The 20777-nt window shown below is 40.3% G+C and overlaps 1 protein-coding gene across 3 annotated transcripts in view; it reads right to left on the minus strand.

The window, feature by feature from the left end:
• The window catches only part of PDE4DIP (phosphodiesterase 4D interacting protein), a 214513-nt gene that overhangs the window by 177658 nt on the left and 16078 nt on the right, over positions 1 to 20777 (minus strand). For 2 of the 3 annotated variants that reach the window (XM_047784872.1, XM_047784864.1), the window contains exon 1: positions 10118 to 10479. The exons of the other annotated variant lie outside the window; for it this stretch is intronic. In XM_047784872.1, coding sequence (XP_047640828.1) covers positions 10118 to 10137 — 20 coding nt within the window. In that variant the 5' untranslated portion in view covers positions 10138 to 10479. Of the gene's footprint in view, positions 1 to 10117; positions 10480 to 20777 lie in introns of those variants that run through there. 3 annotated transcript variants of the gene reach the window in all.

The following is a 20777-nucleotide window of genomic DNA, read 5'->3' on the forward strand; positions in this document are numbered from 1 at the left end:
TGGGCAGAGCTGCCGTGCAAAGGACATGCGATTTAGACTCCTATGCAGACAGAAATTGTTTCTTGGGACATCAGCTCATCCCCAGTACACACAGAGCTCTCAATGGAGTATCTGAGAACTGGTATAACAGCTGCATGTGACAAATGAACTAAAATCCTAAAAAGGAAGCGGCAAGTATGACTTTTTACATAGGTTCTCTCCTGAAAAGAGAGTCATCCATTATTTTATACTTCCCTATTTCTACCCACATTTCTCCAAATATTCGTGCCTCCCTGAGTCCCTTCTGTAACAACACACAGCACTGTCCCTAAAAGACAAAAGGAATAAACTGACAGGTGGGAGAGGTGATGGAAATAGACACAATCAAAACTGGGAAGGCCATTAGTGAACAAGCTCGGAGACATCTCAGATCTTTTTCTTCTCTTTCCAAGAGAGACACTGAGTATTTCCAAATATTGCCAATACCCCTCATTTGACTCTAGAATTGCAAAAACACATTCAAATGCAAATAGGGTAGAAGTCCCAGATGCAGAACACAGACTGTTACATAATAAATGCAGTGAGATTATCATTTTTCCTCATCTCAAGACCTATCATTATAATCTCTGCAAGCTAGCATGCTTAATTGGCAAAGCCCCTCAGAACAGAGAGAGCATCTCTTGTGAGTCTCCCTCTGCATGCTGACTAAGTGTGAGCTGACTTGGCACAGATACAGTAACATCCACTTTTCTCCAGTACAGGCTGCAATTACATCCTTCACTCAACAGGATCTGTTCACTGAGAGTAGCTGGGGCCAAATGGAACTCTGGGAGGCAGTTTTCTGGAGGGCTAGATCCTCAATAGCTACCAGGAGCTGCAAGCATCACTGTGTACCTGCAACAACTTTTGAGTTTTATGACCTATTTTGGCCCTGTACTGAGTCTTTATCCTAAAAGAGTGAACATTTTTCTTGCTGCTATTCCTCAAGGTTCAGAGAAACCTCTTAATACTGTAAAGGAAGTTAAAATAATTACTTTCCTCACTTTGCCCTACAAGGTTTTTAGACATGCAAATATATAATTAATTCTATTCCCTGTCCCTGAGACAGTTAAGACACTGATACCATTCTTTTAAAAGAGACGTGAACATAATCTGCTTTGGATTCAGCCATACCACTCAGGGAGGGTATATGGTCTCTTCACCCACTTCTGCAACTTAGGTTGTGCTTTTTGCTCTTGGTCCTGGCAATACAGTCTCTACTGTTTTCATTAACAGCCACTATTCACAAGGTACTGCGGAATGCTGGGGCTGTGGCTCAGTCTATCTCAAAGCCCTAGACCAAACATCAGGATAGAGCGGATTTTTTTCTTCTGTTTTCTCTTACATTTTTATTCACTTAATTTTTTACTTTTTCCTTCCTTCGTGATGTCTGTTTTCAATGATTTTTAAATGCACTCTTTCCAGAAATTTTGGAAAAGAGAAAAATGTATATAGAAAAAAAAATAATAAATGCCAAAACCTAAAGGCAACACTGATAAAAATTTCGCATATTTATTTTTAGCTATTATTTTTATGCCTGTGTGAATTCCACAAAAAGAAATAACATTGAACATGCAATTTTGTACTTGACTTTGTATTACTGAAAGCAGAGGTTGCAAGGAATGCATTTTTAGGGGAAGAGGAAGAATCAGGCGAGAAGGCAGGTGAGAGGAGAATAGCTTCATATTAACCTGCCTGAGATTAGAAGGAATGAATCTAGAGTCTGCCTTCCTTCTCAGTATGATTTTACAATATACTAAGACTTATAAAATCCCAGAGGATAATAAAATTAACTGAGGGTCCAAGGGCGGAGGACCGATAAGGCAGTGAGAGATTCTAAAGCAGGGCTGAGAATGATTCAAATAGCTGACCCTGAGGTCTTGGCTCAGTAAGGAGATGAATGAAATGCAGACCACCTGGAAGATAACGAAGGAGTGACAGAACTGGAGTAAGTTATAAGGTAAACTAAATATTTAGAAAGGATGAGGAGATGAAGGATTTGACCTTGTGGTCAGGGAATATAATTTCAGAGTCAAAGACCCTAAGGACAGAGAATTTGAAGGGAGGATGAGCTACAAAGGATGGCTGTATTCAGAGTGTACTGAAGTGAATTAGGGTTAAGAAACTGTGAGGCCAAGAGACAGCAGTAATATATACTCATGTCTTATGGCTTGTCAAGCATGTCAGCACCTTGAAGGCAGGGTTTCATATCACTCATTATCATGTACCTGTATTGAAGGAGTCTAGATGATAATGGGAATTTTATGCATAGTTCTTAAACAACGAATAAATACGATTCAAACATATGAGGGCATCAAGCTTTGGTAACTGCTGTTTCCATTCTATAATAAGGAGACATCTACCAAACAGATATGCACATGTGCCATGCAGGTAATGTTCTCTAGAAAGTTCTTAGTTGAGGGTCTGTTATGTGCTAGAAATATTGCATTATACTGAAAATTTAGAGACAAAAGACAGCTCTTTCTTCTAATAAACTTACAGACTATGGAAAATACCAAGTAAACCAACTTGCTGCATGCAGTAACAGAGAAGGCAGAGCGTGCTCTGGCTACAGAAGACACCCAGAAATAGGTTCCAAAAATAATTCCAAAAGGAGGTAATGCTGAAACTAACCTCTAAAGGATAAACAAAATTACCCTAGCAAAGGCAAAGCTAGGTGTGTGGGTGAGAACAACTGGTATATGAAGGCCCACTCATAATAATTTTAGCTCAGGGTGAGTCAGGAGACACTCTACAGCCAGCTCCCTTGGTCTGCTGGCAATAACGGACCTCCCAAGGCACCAATAATTTGGAAATCTGTAAGTAATGCACAGAAAAATCTTTTCTAAAACCAACTCAGTCCCAAACTTTCCATGCTGTCACTTGGTAGAATAAATGTAAATTTATTTCTAAATGTAAATTTCTGCTACAAAGACATTTATTGACATAGTTTTAAAGTAGCATATAAAGAGTATTATACATAATCTCATAACCAAATACAGCACGTATTTTTTTTCCTCTCTTGGCAATAGACATCCTAAAATGTATGTATAATTTTGATGTAACTTATGTCCACTTTCGCTTCCTTATACTGAAATTGTTTAATTACCATTTATTTAATTACCTTCAAGGTGGTAAGAGAGATCAATAGCAAGAGTGAAGCATTTTACTCTAGAGAGGGGTAAAAGTTGGGAATGTTTATACTGATCCACCTAGAATTACCCTAGGATATGCCACTTTCTGTCAGTGTGCCTCCACTTCCCCTTCTGCAATAGAGGCACTCAGGTCTTGAAAAGGATATTTAAGTTGAATGAAATTATCAGTCACATTCATACGAGTTATGTGAGTCTAAACCCTAAGCAATTTGCAAAGTATTTTCAAGAACTAGAAGTGTTTGACACTTCTATTTCTGAACATCTATCACTCAAAAAAAAAAAAAATACCATGGAAGAAGATGCCTTATGCACCTAGAGTGTATCAAGATTTATTTATAATAGTTAAAAATTAGAAAACCAAAGGACTCAGTATAGGGTTATCATTAAGTATTATAATACCACACAGCATGCTGTTTCACATTACAAATAATAATATTCCACATTATGAAATGGAAAATAAAAACATTCTTAAATTGTATGAAATGCTAGAAATCATTCAATTTTATATGTCAGTCAGTGCTTTTCTATAGGTCAGCAGTATTGCTTCTCCCTGGGTCATGATAAGAAGACCAGGTGCAGGTGATCTCTTCCCTAGTTGACCTCAGAGAAGCAAAGGGAGAAAGAAGTTTCTGCAGAATGGAAGAAGCAGAAAAAGACGGGAGATAGGGAGATTAAGGGAAAATGTATTAGAAACTATTGAAGTGCTATGAAAATACAATTTGTTGTTATTATAAATAGCCTATGACTAGCGAAGTGCTTCAGCCATGAGAAAAAAATAAAAGGAAATTCATATCACGTTTGTCTTGAGGACCACAGAACTCAGGAGATGTCCCAAGACATAGGAAAACAAGTCCTCAGTGCTGCTGAATGTTTTAAAATAGAATTGGATAGAGCTACCTTGGGTCACTGTGACATCTCTTATTCTGGACTTTCTTCTAACTTTAAATGTTATTTGAATTTTTGCCAGAAACAACTTGTTCAATGTTCTAAGCCCAGTTTGGAATTTTATTTATAAAATAGGGCCCATTTCAATAGGAGCAGTGTCCCAGGGCACCCACTGATAGGATGGACACCCCACACAGCCTTGTATAAATTACCCCTAAGCCACCCAGAATGGAGCAGGCATTGAGATGAGGATCAGCCAACTTATCCTTTCAGAGACAGAAACAACCACTTTCCAGGTTTCTGGAATTTTAAACCCAGCCTTAGGGAGTTCCTGCTGCAGTGCAGTGGGTTAAGAATCCAACTGCAGTGGCCTAGGTCACTGCGGAGGCATGGGTTTGATCCCTGACCCAGAGCAGTGGGTTAAAGGATTGCCACAACTGTGGCATAGGTTGTAGGGATGCTATCCCTGGCCCAGAATTTCCATATGACATGGGTGCAGCCATTAAAAAAAAAAGAAAAGAAAATCCAATCTTAGCATGTAAGCTGCAAGAAGAAGGAGGGGGTCCAATCTGATCTAGTAGGTGGGGAGTAAAACAGAGGGGGTGAAAGTATTGGTTAATATAAATTCCTCAAGCCTAAACCCAAGTATAGGTCTATTTAAAAGTAGGTCAGAGTTTGGAAGGCAGATATTCCTCCCCCAAATGCAGAAAATTAATTGCTAGAAGGAACTGAATGTTAAGAAATCCAATGTCCAAATATGTTTCAATGGTAGAATTATGAAAAGTAGCATTTTCCTAATAGAAAGTGCTATATGCAAAGCAGCAGCCTCATGGTAAGCAAAGATATCAGAATCAACCAGACCTTCATGCTCCAACGTTGACGTAACCTCTCTAGCTTCAGTTGCCACATCTATAAAATGGGGAGAAATGCCATCTCTGGTTGTCACGCTGCATGAGAAAACAGGACTCTCTACTAACTCACCACAAATTTAAAGAGAAATAAATATTCCTGCTTCCTTTAGGCTGAGAGTCAATATTGAGCAGAATAAGTGCAAATAAGCTACAAATGGGTATGTTTTAAATGCACTATGACTATGGTAAATGGGCACCTTGTCTTACTCAAGAGCTATGCTTTATGTGGGAGAGAAGAAAAAAATGTTTTAAAAATCTAACGTTTGAGACAGAATCACTATTTTTCTTGGCTGTTACTTCCATTTTCCAAATGTTCACAGCCACAGCAGACAACTACAATTAATGTTTGCATTTTATTAAATCAAATTACAGATAAATGGAAAACAAAACTAATTAATTTGCTGTCCTTTTCTAAACTTCAGTCTTCAAGGTAGCCCTTAAATAGTTCAAGTTCATTTTTTCTTGAGTTATTTGTTCAGTGAAGTTGTATAAGGTTCATATGTGATTTGCCTGACTTTTACTTGGCTTTCCCATAGGCCAGAAACAAGAATATTTCCATGTAAAGAGGGAAGAGAATTAGTAACACCTTTTCCAGCTGCATAATGGCTCTCCAAGGAAGTCCACATTCCTCATCTCTGGAACCTGTGAACATGCCACTTTACATGGCAAAAAGGGACTTTTGGATGTGATTAAGGCTTCTGAGATGGGGAGATTATCCAGAAGCACCCCATTGGGCCCAATGTAATCACAAGCATCCTTGGAAGAGATACACAGGAGAGTAGGAAAGAGGAGGAGGTGGAATGAAGGAACAGAGGCTGGAGTGATGCCATCGCTGGAAAGGAACCATGAACCAAGGGATGCAGACAGCCTCCCAGACCCGAAAAAGCAAGGAATGGACTCTTCCCTCGAGCCTCCAGGAGAATAATCAGTTCTGTTGACACCTTGATTTTTGCCTAGAAGGCCAGTTTTCAGACTTCTGACCTCTAGATGATAAATTGGTGTTATTTTAAGCCACTATGTTTATGGTAATTTGTTTCAGTGGCAAAAAGAAACTAGTACAAACAGAGACTCTGAAATACCCCCACTGCTCTAGGGAGTTGCTAGTCCAGATAGGTGAATGCTAAACATTTAGTGATAGAAGCAGTTTGTCTGATGGATGCTAGACTGATGAAGTGAGCGAAACTACCTTCATCGTCATGTTCCTTATCATCTCCATGAGCTTATTCCGTTGAAAACTCTTTCCTGCTGGGTATCAGTTCCATTAGGGACCAAACCTGCTTTGTGTGAGGCCAGTGCATTCATGGGTAATTTTACTATTCCAGAACCAATCAGGCTGTCTCTAAATGATTTACCCAAAGAGTCTGGCAACAGTCAAGCAACACACCTGAGGAAAAATACCCCAATGAGTTGTAGAAGGGCAGATGATGTGCGACTGGGAGTAGGGGACATGTAAATTTGAGAACTCAGCTCTGCAGCACTCTGTCCTTTGTGGGTAGACTGGGCAAGATAAAGGTTATGGGGGCTCATGTGAAGAGCACCTCAGAGAGGGGAATTTCTGCAACTGCCAAGAATTAAATTTGGGAGTAGAATCATAGTCTTTAACTTATTCATAAGCTTAAGCATAGTCAAATAAGTAGCTGGTTTCAGAAGCAGCTCAGAAACCAATACCTATAAGACTCAATTCAAATGAGGTAACTAAGAGCATAGGCTTTGGAATTAAATAGTTCCAGGCTTTACTTTTTCCATAGCTGTGCTTGTTAACCAAGCAAATTATCTAATCTCTCTAAAGTTCTTTTTTTTTTTTTTTGGCCTTAAAAGTGAGCATAATAACATTTCTCTCATACCTAGTAGGGTTATAAGGATTAGTTGAAATAAAGTGAGCAAAAAGATTAACACATAAGATAATAAATTCAAGCCTAATATAAATGGGAGCTTTATAGTTAATTTTTATTCTTTGACTCCTCTAAGTTTTGTTTCTCCACTGTGCTCGGAGCAGCCAATGCATATGTCTGCCTGAGCCTCTGTTAGACTTGTAGATGAGAAAGTAAAACCTTACAGGCAGAAACTGCTTTATCCATTGTTTTCTCTTAGCATTCAGCAGAGTGCCTCACCTGTATTGGGATCACATTTAAAATAAATGTTTATGAGCAGATCTCAGCTGAATTTGAAAGTATTTGAGACATTAGTGATGATACATGATTATAGGATTTTTCCACCTGTGACCCACTGAGTGGCGAAATACAGTCATACAAGAAGTTTTTCTTAAAAAAGGAAAAGAATAGGGTGAGAAGGATCAGGTACAAAACACACAGTAAGGTTAAATACTGCTACATGAAGCATTTGCTCCAGTTACATAGGCAAGTGTGCTTGGTTGGGTGTAAATACATTTCTTTCTGAGGGTAGGGATTTAAAAAAAGTGGGACATTCTGAGTCTTCCATCTTGTCAACATTTGATATTTTCTGTCTTTTTCATTTCAGTCATTCTGGTATATACATAATGGTCTGGCACTGTGGTACTAACTTGCAGTTCCCAGATGACTAGTGATGTGGAACACGTTTACACCATATCTCAGTCCTTTAGACATCCTCCTGACAACCACTTCTGAAAATTATTTGGAAGTAGCCACAAAAGCTGAGCACACATTTCCTGTTACCCAGACAGTCTATGTATTTACCTGACAAAAATGTGTACATATGTTCACCAAAAGACACATATAGGAATGTTCATAGCAATGCTATTTATAGTAGCCCCAAACCAGAAATTGCCCAAATGTTCATTAACAACAGAATGGATAACTATATTTGATGTATTTATACACAATAGAATCCTATACAGAAACAAGAATGAATGAACTACGACTATACACAACAGGGAAAAATCTCACAACATAAGCCTGAGGGAAAGAAGCCAGATGCAAGAGTACACAGTAGATAATTTCTCTTACTTAAGATTCAAAACCAAACAAAATTAATTTATGGTGTTAAAAGTTATGATAATGGTTATCCTTGGGGTCACAAGGGCTTTAGGCTTCGCTTTCTCTTCCTTTTTTTTTTTTTTTTGGTTGTTTTTTGTTTTTTGTCTTTTTTCCTTTTAGGGCCATCCTGCAGCTTATGGAGGTCCCCAGGCTAGGGGTATAATGGGAGCTGTTGCTGCTGGCCTACACCAGAGCCACAGAAATGCCAGATCTGAGCTGTGTCTGCAAACTACACCACAGCTCACGGCAACACCAGATCCTTAACCCACTAAGCGAGGCCAGGGATTGAACCCACAACCTCATGGTTCCTAGTTGGGTTTGTTTCTGCTGCACCAGGACGGGAACCCAGGCTTCTCTTTCTTGATCTTAGAGCTTGTTACATGGGTCTACTTGGTTTGTGAAAATAATTAACTATAAACATGTGATTTCTGATTTTTCTAAACTTATCCCTGAATTTGTCTGAAATGTCTATATCTAAATTTCAAAACAGTTAATAAATAATACTTTTTTTTCCACACCCACACTATATGGAAGTTTCTTGGCCAGGGATCTAATCCACGCGGCAGCTGTGACCTACATCACAGCTGTGGCAACACCAGATTTTTAACCTGCTGCACTGGGCCAGAGGTCAAACCTGTGCTGCTGCAGAGATACCACGAGATTCTTAACCCACTGTGCCATGGCAGGAATTCCAATAATACTTTTTTAAAGTGTGAAAAACACTGACAATGAGCAAGAATCCCTGATACACTCACTCTCACTACCAGTAAGTGGTCACCTAGCCTTTGCTTGAGTAATTCCAAGGTCAGGAACCTATTTACTGTTCTAGCAGGTCATTTGTTGGAATGCTTTCCCTTTGCACTAAGCCATGACTTGTGTTCTAACTGGTTGTTCTGTCCTAAAGGATTCCAAATCTATCTAATCCCTCTGTCACCAACTACTCTTCAAATATTTGAAGAGAGCAACCATACCTATGCCCCCACCCCAACTCTTTACTTCTCCAGACCAAAGAGTCCCAGGTCTTTTGACCACCCTTCAAGTAGGATTCTCAGTCCGCTCATGTCTCTTGATCACACTCCTTTTATCTAGTAATGCTCAGAGCAGAAGACTGCCCTCTAGGAGAGGCTTGTAAAGAGCAAAAAAGAGCAAAAAGGAGAATTTTCACTTGTAAATGTGGATACCGTACTTCTTACAATACATCCTAAGCTTCAATTCACTGTTTCTTTAAAGTTCACATTATACAGTTCTTTCCTGTTGAACAATCAGCCCAGGTCTTTTTCACAAGTACGATTAAGCCCCACATTTACCTTCTGTATTAGTACCGTCTGCCCTCTGTTAGGACTCAGGACACACATATGGCCCCACTCCAATTCTCCAAAGCTAAATCTTGGAGATGGAGGCATATCTGTTATGGAAATAGCTCTGAATACAGTCTTTCCACCACCCTCCCACTGAAAAACAAAAATGAATGTCACAAGACAACATCTCTTATCATAGATGAGCTCCATTTTAAAGTCTACTGGGGGGAAGCAGTGGGGTATGGAGGACACACAATTCCACCATGCATCTCCAAAATCTGACCCAAAAGCAGCTGTCATCCCGATCTCAACAAAGCCTGAGCAACGATGGGCTCCCTGGTCTCTTTCTTTCTCCTTTACTCTCCAAGAGTCAGCACCAACTGGAGGCTGGAGATGAGCATCGCTGGGCTCTGCTCATTCAGTCTCTTGCCTTTGTGTGACTAGTAGAGGGTGAGGTTGAGAAGGAAAACGTGGCAGGGTAAGGAAGAATCTTGTATTTTTCAAGGTGTCTGAAATCAAAAGTATCTCTAAAAGAAGACCTTGGGGGGCGGGGGATCCCTTTCATCTAGAACAAGGATAAGACAGAGAAACATTTCTACAAAAACTTCCAGGAAGCCTCCTTGGGTATTTTTAACATGAAGATTAGGTGGAAGGGAGATTCATTAAGCAAGGAAAACATCAGAGAACAGAACATGTGCAGGAGAACCAAGAGAATTGGGCTGGGATTTAGGGAGGGGGAGGTGATCAAAAGAGAAGCCTTCAAAGGCCCCTAGTGGTGAGGGGCGACCTCTCCAAAAGGGCGCAGGGGGAAAGGTGGGGCGAGGGAGAGATACCAAATCCGGGAAAACGAGGGTAAAAAGAAGCGGCTCCCCTACCTCGTCCACGTCTGCTCCATTTTCCAGGCGCTGTCCTTACTCGCAGGGCGCCCCTCACCCGGGAGAGGAAGCAGCCTGGGAAAATGAGAAGCCTGGCCCAGGAATCTCCAGCGCAAAGAGCCTTTTCCTCCCCAGCTCCCTTTTCTGTCTGTGTTAGCTGTGAGGAGAGAGGTCCGCTCCCTGCTTTTTGAGAAAACCGATTTAACGTGGCCAAACCTCCAGCGAACGGTGCTGCGGACACAAGGGAGGGACTGTTCTCGGTGGCAAGCTGGAGCGGCAAAGGAGCGGCGCCCGGAGCTGTTCGGGGAGCCGGGGCCAGAGGCAGCCCGGCGCGGTGTGCGCACACACTCCCAGGCTGAGACACGACTGGCTGGCACGAATTGCTCGGCACCAGCTGAGCTGTCAACCGCGAGGGAGGCGGGGCTCCCCACAGCCAGTGTGCTGGGGCTCAGCCGGCCCAGGTTACACACCCTTCCACGACTCCCCTGCCTGGATGATGTGTTGACAGAGGAGCAGAAGGCTTAGAGGACTCCCTACCAAGACCTCTGGCCCTCCCCTGTCCCACTGAGGGGCTTTGGAAAAAACCAACCGTCGAGAAAATTTACAGGGGAAATCCTCTTGTGCGCGGGCATCACCCGAAGCACAGGTAACCGAAGCACAGGTAACCCCAGAGACAGAGCAGGAGTCTAGGAAGGCTGTAGGTGCGATCCTGACTGAATGCTGTTGCACACACTAAATGGTCTTAGGTCATGACTTTATTTTCCTAGAGATCTGGTATGTCACTCTCGCCATGAATTTGGGGACCAGGGACCATCCTCAGGAAGGGAAACATCCTTACAAAACCTTGCAGCCTTATTATCTATCTCTGACATCTATCAGCCGTCTATCTCGGACATCCAGATTTTATGGTACTGTGTCCCTGGGTTTCAATTTCCCAAGCACAGAGGATACTGGTCTCTTCTGTTAGCTTCGACAGGGCAGAGGGTTCCTGAACTTCCCAGAACACTAGAAAAGCTTCAAAATGGTGGCCATCAGGACCTAGAATCTTCCCTGTAACTGTTCAAAGATCATGGGAAAGGGCTCTTTAGGGATGGCACTGCCTGAGACTCTGTACCATCTATTTATGTAACAAAGTTTAGACATGTCAGACATGCTATAATTAAAGTGCTTACAGCCTGAAGCTCCTTTTTATCTCTAAAATAAAACCTTTCTATTAAGTGACATAATCACTGTTATTATTAGCATTGCCACTGACCTTTTTTTAATTTGCAGAAAGCTTTATGGTGCCCACATGTGGCAATGTTGACTTGGTTATATTTGTATCACAGACAATTCATTTGAGACCAAAAAGGCTCAAGCTCTCATACAGGTTGTCTTCTACATGGTGTGGCCCCAGTGACATGTCCTCTGAAGAAAAGACCAACAGGAGTTCCCGTCGTGGCGCAGTGTTTAATGAATCCAACTAGGAACCATGAGGTTGCGGGTTCAATCCCTGGCCTTGCTCAGTGGGTTAAGGATCCGGGGTAGCCAGTGAGCTGTGGCGTAGGTTGCAGACGCGGCTTGGATCCCGAGTTGCTGTGGCTCTGGCGTAGGCTGGTGGCTACGGCTCTGATTAGACCCCTAGCCTGAGAATCTCCATATGACAAGGGAGCGGCCCTAGAAAAGGCAAAAAAAAAAAAAAAAGAAAGAAAGAAAGAAAGAACCAACAAATCTTCTCTAGAATGAATTTACTCTCTCAGGTATCCTAAGAATTTAACTCAGGATGGACCCCAGCATGACTGAGTATTGACGAGACTGTGGGGAGCCTGTATTCTGGGGTCAAAGCATCACCATCATCCTGCCTCCCATCATTTAGGTTAGTTCCTGGATTATCAGTACAGAATAAGGGTTGGGAAGGCAGGATAACATGAGAACATTTGAGAATCCAGAAGAAGTATCTGAAAGGCCCCTAGTCTCGAACCCCCCAAACTCAACACAGCTTGTACCTAAGATCACACTGCTTCTGCACTTAGCATGTTTCCAGGAAATGTTCTAAGATCCAGTCTGACTTAGACAAGGCTCACAGGTCACCTGTCTCAAAAAGAATCTCTTGTTGCCTCTGAAACCAAAAAGAAAGAAAAAAAGAGGGGGGCAGGGAGAGTCAGAGTTCCATCTTCTATACTAAAGTTAGTACGATATTTAGTTTTGTCTCGAATCAAATTATGGGCTACTGAGTTTGGAGAGGAACTCTGTCTACAGTCAGACATGAGCGTCATGCAAGAAATTAATTAGGTAAACTCTGGGGTCTCAAAAGTAAGGCTAGAAAATATGTACATTTAAAAAATAACTTTTCTATGAAGTTCATAATATAGTTATGAGCTATTTTAGATACCTATTGATATCAATCTCCATAGTATACAAAGAAATTAACATCATCTCATTTCACTTTATATTTCTCAGAATACTAACTAGTAAGTTCCTATTTCATATGCTTGCTTGCAAACCACTGTCTGTAGTAACTTGTCATGAAATCCTGCTGTTGAATCGTTGTATTAATATTCTTTTTAATATTTAATATTTAATATTCTAACAATGCTGCTTAACAAAAAGCTCTCAAATCTCAGCATTGTACAACAAACATCCAGTTCCACTCAAGGATCTGTGGTTCAAATATGGGTTGGTTGGGCATGGGTTCAACTCAGCTCCATGTAACTCTCATTTCTGGATCCATACTAAAGAAGCAGTGGCTACCTGGAGAATATTCTTCTCATGAGAAAGTACAGGAGTGTAAGACAGTTGGCAGGACTTGGACTTGTGATGTCTCCACTCAGAACTGACACATTGTCTCTTCTGCCACGTTTCATTCCCTAAAGTAAGTCACACGGCCAAGTCCTGAGTCATTGGTGCAGAAAAGTGCACTCTGCCCACTGAGTGCAGAAGGGGTGAATATTTTGAAACAATGATACAATCTACCAGTTACTATATGTCATACTTTCTTGCTTTTTGTTAAGCTTTTCTCCTTTTGGGAACTTGGGAACTTTACCCTTCTCATCCTATTTAAGTTAGGTGTGGCATTTGGCCAGTAAAATGTAACTTGCCTTGGCCACTGAAATGTGAGAGGAAGTTTTTGTGGCCATGTCTAAGTAGAATGCACAAGTCTTTAAGAGCTAGTACATACAATTGGAAACTGTCAATTTCCACTGTTATACTGATAGTTGAAGAACAGTACTTGTCAAGATGATGCTTTCATCAACTGGGGTCTCTGAGTGACCTTAATAATCAGTGTTCCAGCTGGCTCAAACTGAACATGCAGAATGAGCAAGAAATCACTTTTGTTGTATTAAGTTACTGAGATTTGGGGATTATTTGTTACTGCAGCATAATATGGCCTATCTTGATAAACTCTTTTTTTTTTTTTTTACTTTTTAATTTTATATATTTTTTGAACTCCTTTGGAGACCAAGGCAGAGAGAAGACTATAGATCCCATCATTATGGTAGAAAGTCATAATCTCCCTCCTTGCATATCTCTCCCTGTGTTCTTAACTGGACCTCAAAGAATCTGGATAGATAATATTGACAAACCAGTTATGTTGTTCTTTCCTGAGCACACTACTTTATAACTGGTCAATTGATTGTGCTTCAGGAAATATATGAATTGATGATATGATACAAAAGTAGCTCTGTCTTCATACTCAGCTCCAAATATTCCAATGGTACTTTTACCTTCCATTTAGTTTTTCGATTTCCTCTCTCTTCCTTCTCCCAAGCTTAATTCTGGGTAAAAAGACTATTGATCTTGATATGGATTACTCCATGAACTGTAAAGTAATAATAAAAATAACTACTTCTAACAAATTTTTGCCAGATTCTCTTCTAAAAGTACTGTATATACTGACACTTTAATCTTCACAATAATGTAATGAGGTAGGCTCTAGTTATCTCTGTTTTGGAAGTGACTAATGTGGGGTACTTTGACTTTGTTTGCCTAAGTAAACAAAGCTGAGATCTGAAACCAGTTTAGCTCCAAAACATCATGCTTAACCACCCCCTATATGCACTGCTTCCCTTATTTTGGCCCCTAACATTCACCAAGACTTAGGAGAACAATATGTCTGCAATACCTGGCACCTCACTGATTGCGCAGTTGACTCGGGTGACTTGGTTAGATGTCTCCTTTGTCCTTCACAGCTCCATGTCCATCCCTCTAACCTTGGGTTGAAAAAATGTCCTTTACACACAGAGATGAATAGTTCTGCAGGCAAGACTAGAATGCCTGTGGTAGACTAAAGATGCCAATAGATTCTTTCCTTCTGCCGTTGTGAGATGGAATCTATTTCTCCTCTCCTTTAGTCTGGGTAGGCCTTAGACTTACCTGACTGCAGAATACAGGATTTTCCTATAGGGCACAGGGGGTTAAGAATACGAATGCAGTGGCTGGGGTTGCTGCAAAGGTGCAGTTCTATCCCTGGCCAACACAGGAGGTTAAAGGATCTGGTGTTGCTGCACCTGCAACATAGGTTGCAGCTGTGGCTCTGATTCAACCCCTAGCCCAGGAACTTCCACTTGCCATGGGGTATGGCCATAAAATAAAATTAAAAAAAAATATGAGATGTTAAAAAAGAGGTCTTGCAGCTTCATGCAAAACTTTTGGAGGCGCTTGATTTTGAAGCCCTGAGCTACCAGATAAGAAACTCCCATGCTAGAGAAACCCTGTGGAGAAACCCTGAGACTACATGGAGAGAGAGAAGGGCCTAACTGAGCACACCAACTAGCAGTTCTCATCAAGGTGTCAGGCATAATGCGGAAACAGTCTGGGACCTTCCAAATCAGTTCAGCCATCAACTGGACATAATTGAGCAACTCCAGCTGTGGCTATCTGCAGTAAATTTGCCCTTCTGGGTCATGCTAGAATTACTCATCCCCAAAACCATGAAATATAATACATTTTTTTTTTGCATTGAGCTATAAGTTTTGGAGTAGTTTACTAAGTAGCAAGGGATAGCTGAACCATATTTGATACTTTTAAGTGGGGTGTTGCTATAGCAAAAACCTGAAACAAGTGGCAGTGTCTTTGGAACCTGGATGCAGCAAAAGCTGGAAAGACCTCTAGGAGTTGTCAGTGAATGCTGGAAGAACACTGAGGAGACTGCTAGAGAGACTTTGAAGGACAGTGAAGAAAATATTATTGGAGGCTGAAAAAAAAATGTCTTGTGTTATGTACTGGCAGAAATTTAGCAAAACCATTTCCCATGAGAATGTGGAAAACAGAAAATGTACCTAATGAATGGGTAGGTCCGGCAAAGGAAATTTTTAGGCAGAATTTCAAATGTACTAATGGATTGCTTTCAACCACATATGATAAGATATGGGTAGAAAAGGTGGGCTAAAAAAAAATTTTGTTTTTAAGCACAATTTAGAGGAAATAGAGTCAGGATTTTCTAGGTTCAAAAATCAAATTGCTTCTCATCTTCATTCTCGCCAGAGAGCAAAAGCTTTCAAAACAAGTAGTTAGTTTTGGGGCAAAAATCAATCCAAGATGTAACTTAGACACGTGGTTAAGAACTCAAGAAGATTTAAGTTGATGCCTCATGTACCATTTCAGTTAAACATAGATGCCTGTAAGAATTTTAAGTGGATGCCTTTCCACTAGACAATAGGGGCTTCTAACACTTTTAAGGACTCGTTAGTCTACAACAGCCTCTAAAGCAGTCCAGGGTAGGGAAGAGCTTGTTTTAGAATAAAATGTGGGTGTATCTTTTGTCTAGAGGAGTTGATTGTAAATTAGTACAAAAGATGCCCTAAAAGTTTTTAAGCAGATCATACCAGGATGGACCAAAAAGGATTAAGACATGACAACATGAAAAGGTACCTTAGGGCCTTCAACCTGCTACTGAGAGGAAGCAGGCTGAGAACTTTACCCAGCTGCAAAAAAGGACCATTTCTTATGAAAAATGAAGGAGGACTCAAAGAACGGAACCAAAAGCCTAGAGGACAGACCAAGAGGTCTTCTGATCAAGAGGAACCATACTGAAGGAGCTGAACCTCAGAAGCCACATGTGTGCCTGAATTTGATTTAGATAGTTGAGATTTTGGACTTCTGAGTCAGTACAGTAAATGTTATGAAACTTTTGGGGGTTTGGGGAGGGAGTGAGTAATGCATGTGGTGATGTTTATGGCCAAAATGTGGAAGATTAAAGATGGTTCGAAATTCTTTGCTACTTTTCCCATTAAAAGATGGGGTCTAATTCTCCTCTCTTTGAATCTGGGCTGGTCTTAGTGACTTGCTTGACCCACAGAATGCAGTGTGTGGTCATAAATTCTGAGGTTGGGTCATAAGAAGCCTTGCAGCTTTCATCTAGGCCTCTTGACATACTGAGATGCCATGAAAAAAGTCTGACTATCCTGCTGGTGAAACACGGAGAAGCCCTGAGACAACTTGTGAAATACCACCCAGCAATCCACATGAAAGCATCAGGAATCACTTGGATTCTATGCCTGATGTGAGAGAAGTTGTTTTGGGACCACCCGAGCAGCCTTCAGCTAAATACCACCACATGACACAGTAAACACCACATGAAGCAGACATATTCCTCATTTGAGACCTATCCAAATTCCTGATCCACAAAACCATAAGATATGAAATAGTGTAGTTTTGAGCCACTGTTTTGAAGTATACCATCATGCAGAAATAGATAACTGGAGCAATGCCTTAAAATGTACACAATAATTCTGATACATTATCTCATTCATTCATTCAAAAATACTTACTTAGGACCATTATGTGACAAGCACTATTCTATATATTAGACATAGTTAAAAAAAAAAAAAAAAAAACCCGGCAGGAGTTCCTGTTGTGGTGCAGTGGAAATGAATCTGACTAGGAACCATGAGGTTGTGGGTTCCATCCCCAGCCTCTCTCAGTGGGTTAAGGATCCGGCATTGCTGCGAGTTGTGGTGTAGGTTGCAGACGTGGCTCGGATCTGATGTTGCTGTAGCTATGGTATAGGCTGGCAGCTGTAGCTTCAATTAGACCCCTAGCCTTGGAACCTCCATATGAAGCAGGTATGGCCCTAAAAAGCTAAAAAAATAAATTAAATAAATAAATAAACCCCAGCAAAACCATGTTTTCATGGAGTTTATAGTCTACTGGGATAGCTAGACAATAAACAAAGAAATAACTACAATATGCCAAATGGTGATAAACACAATGAAGAGAAACCAAGCAGCATTAAGAGAGCATTACAGCAAAGAAACTCTCTTTTATAAGTGAGGAAATAGGGCCTCAGAGAGATTAAATGATGGGTAAGAGAAATGGTTCCCAGGTATAAAACTGGAGCTTCATGTGGTGAAAAACTGTCCAATAGAGTTCCTAATTTCAAATATTATCTGTATTAGTGCAGTAGAGGATCCTAATTGGTATAATTGAGGCATGGATGCACATGCCTGGTTACCTAGGGAATGCAAGTAACCTGGAGAGAAAAGGTTATATATGTATGAATTGAAAGGTCTGCCCTTCAGTAGCTGGAATGGAGCAGAGGCTAGGGAGATGCATGACTCTGGGGACTATACAGAGTAAGTGGCAGCTGTGTGTGCCTCAGAGCAACAAAGAACCAGAGCAGCTTATAAGAGATATCCCTTGGTATAAGCAGAAGCATGTGTGATGAGAAGGGAAATTTGTAAAAGATTTCATTTCCTAAATGAACAGGTGGGAGTTGAGAGGTAGCTAATGGTCCTGAGACTTGAATTTATTTCCACAAGCTGATAAAAACTCAGGGACAATTTGGTTACCTTAGTTCCTTCAATTCAACATTAGTTCACCCAATGCTTACAGAGCACATGTTGAGCATGGTGTTTAAAATCTAGTATGGAAAGTGAGGCAGGCATTCATCAGATCATAACACAGATCAGACTGTGTAAGCACTATAATAAAGGCACAAGGAGAAACATAAAGGAGAGAGTTCTTAGTTAATTGTGATTAGAGAAGGTTTCACAAAAAGGTAGCATCTGATAGGGTCGTGAAGGATGCTAGTGACATGAAGGTCTATTATACACTTTAGGATGACAAAAGACAGTGCTTTCATTAACAAATTTAAATTTTCACTTATGGAAGGAGAAATGTTCCCAGTCTCTTCTGAGCAACTGCCTAGGGTTCTGTTCATTTGGAAGAGCCCTGCAGTGGAGCTAGGGCCACTGGGTACAGGAGACTTGGGTTCAAATTCCTGCCCCTGCCGCTATTAATTTCCAGCTTTGTGATTTTGACAAGTTACTTAAACTCTGTGTTTTAGTTTCCTCATTTGTAAAATAAAATTAATGATAATGACTACCTAATAGGGTAGTTGTGTGAACAAAATGGAATAATACATGAGAAGTGTTTAATTCATTGCCCTGCACATTTTAAGCATTCCATAAATCATAGCTATGCTTTCATTAATGTCTGGATACCAGGCAGGATTCCAACCCTGTATAGAAGTCGTGAATTTTAATTTCAGCTCTGCTTCAAACGACTCTCAAGGGCTAGGCCAGTGACCCACATTTTCCATTTTTCAGCTCTCTGATTTATTATATGAGACCACAGCGTTGGCGAGGAAGCTGACTAAGCTGGTTCCCTTACTTCCTGGACGGACGTTTAGGGACAAAAAAGTGGGTATTTCCTCTGTCTTGTATTATTACTCCCTTTATCTCAAAACTTCTCCCCCTGTGATGAGGAGTGTGTATGTGTGTGTGCGTGTGTGTGTACTCACACTTCACTAGCTAGCTTTGTCTCTCAGCTGTAACAAAAACCTCAAGGAAAGAAATTATGACCAATCCTTCAGACAGCTGGTGGTAATTTACTCATACAACCCCCCTCATCCTTTCAACACCCACTATTTATGTGTATCTGATGTTGGTAGAGAGCGATTCATGCCACAAACGTGATATGTAAATATCTAAGAAGGTGGTTAGAATGGTAGGAAAGGCTTGTGTGAATGACCCGGATAATTCTCTTTGCTATGAATATAGATATTGGGCCCTAAAAATTGAAGGGATGGATGTGAGGGTTAATACATTTCTGGAACCAGAAACAATGCTGGAATAAATTCAACAAACAGCTTTCAAGACCTTCATGACAATTGCACCTGAATCATTTTCCAGGGTGGACAAACAGTTCCAGTTCAAGGCCAAGGAGCATGTATCAGGCAATCTAGGCCACGTGAAAAATCCATGGAGCTTATAACTAAAGGCAGTGCAGGATCCTGGTTTAGAGCTCAGATTGGATTCTGAATTAGGAAACACATTGCTAAGGACAAGGGAGCCATACAGCTATGGTCCCTGTTTTTGTTTCTTGTATCATGCTATCTACTATCTTGTCTCCCCATTGATCAAGGGGGACTTCTCTGGATTTAAATTCTAGTAGACACTAAGAGTCCTTGGTGTTATCTCCTTTATAGATTAGACTGTGTGTGTGTGTGTATGTGTGTATACACATATATATGTATATAAACACACATATATGTTATGTATATATATGTGGGTGTATATACACACATATGTATATGTACACACATACGTGTTATGTTTCATAAATATGTATTTTTTCATGTATATGTATATATATTTTCATATATATGTATACATATTTATCTACAACATAACTCAGTTTTTAAAACTTTTGAGAAAAACTTTTTAAATTTTAAACATGGGACAGTTGTCAAAATAGTACAATGAAGTTCTATGAATCCTTCACTTGATTCACTGATCATTAACATTTGGCCACATTTGTTTTCTCTCTCCCCCTCACACACAATTATTGATGAACAATATGAAAGATACAGAGTCTTCACCCCTTAATAGTTTAGTCTGTATCTCCTAAGAATAATCAAAATTACTGAATTACTATGATTATGTAAAAGAATACACCACCTCTCCCAGGTCAGCTTTGTCACTGTTAAATAGAACCTGACTGACATATTTGCATTAAATTACCTCCCTGGTAGTTATTTGGCTCAAAACTGCACAACCAAGAGAACTCATCAAAATAATCACTCCCAGGACAAAGGCAAAATACACAACAAAGACAAATTACCTCTTCTACACTTAGAACGACTGGAAATCAATTTCTTGGCAACTTAGAAAAGCTGTTTGTTCTTTCTTCCAGCTGGCAAGGGTTCAGAAAATATTGAGCTACAGCTTCAGAAAGCCTCACACAATTAAGAAAAAATTTTAATGAGAAACATTCCACATTTGCATGTGCACTTTTGTTTTAATTTTGATCTTAGCATATGAAAAGCCAAAATGTTGAGCTGTGGAGTTCAGTATCAAACATCTCACAATATAAGGCAAAAAAATGAGGATACCTCAAACAGTCCTTTATGCTTGCAAAGTTCAAGTGAAGAGACTGGCCCTTAGAGTTAATTCCATCCTGGATCATATCAGTTCAGTAAAGGAAAAGACACACCCCACATTAACCACTATGATTACTTTCAATTAAAATAATTTTTCAATTAGATAAAAATATTTCCAATTTTTAGTCTAGTTTAGTCTATTGATATAACAATAGGTGTAGAAATACTAGCTTACTCTAAATCAAAGGTTGTGATATAAAGAATTATTGCATCCTCTATCTGTTGGCTTTGGTAAGTTCTCAGGAGATGGGGGAGGGAAAAACCAAGGCCAGAAGGTCCTGGTGCTGATGGACTGAT

Source organism: Phacochoerus africanus, chromosome 6, assembly GCF_016906955.1.
Source record: "Phacochoerus africanus isolate WHEZ1 chromosome 6, ROS_Pafr_v1, whole genome shotgun sequence".
Classification (NCBI taxonomy): Eukaryota; Metazoa; Chordata; class Mammalia; order Artiodactyla; family Suidae; genus Phacochoerus; species Phacochoerus africanus.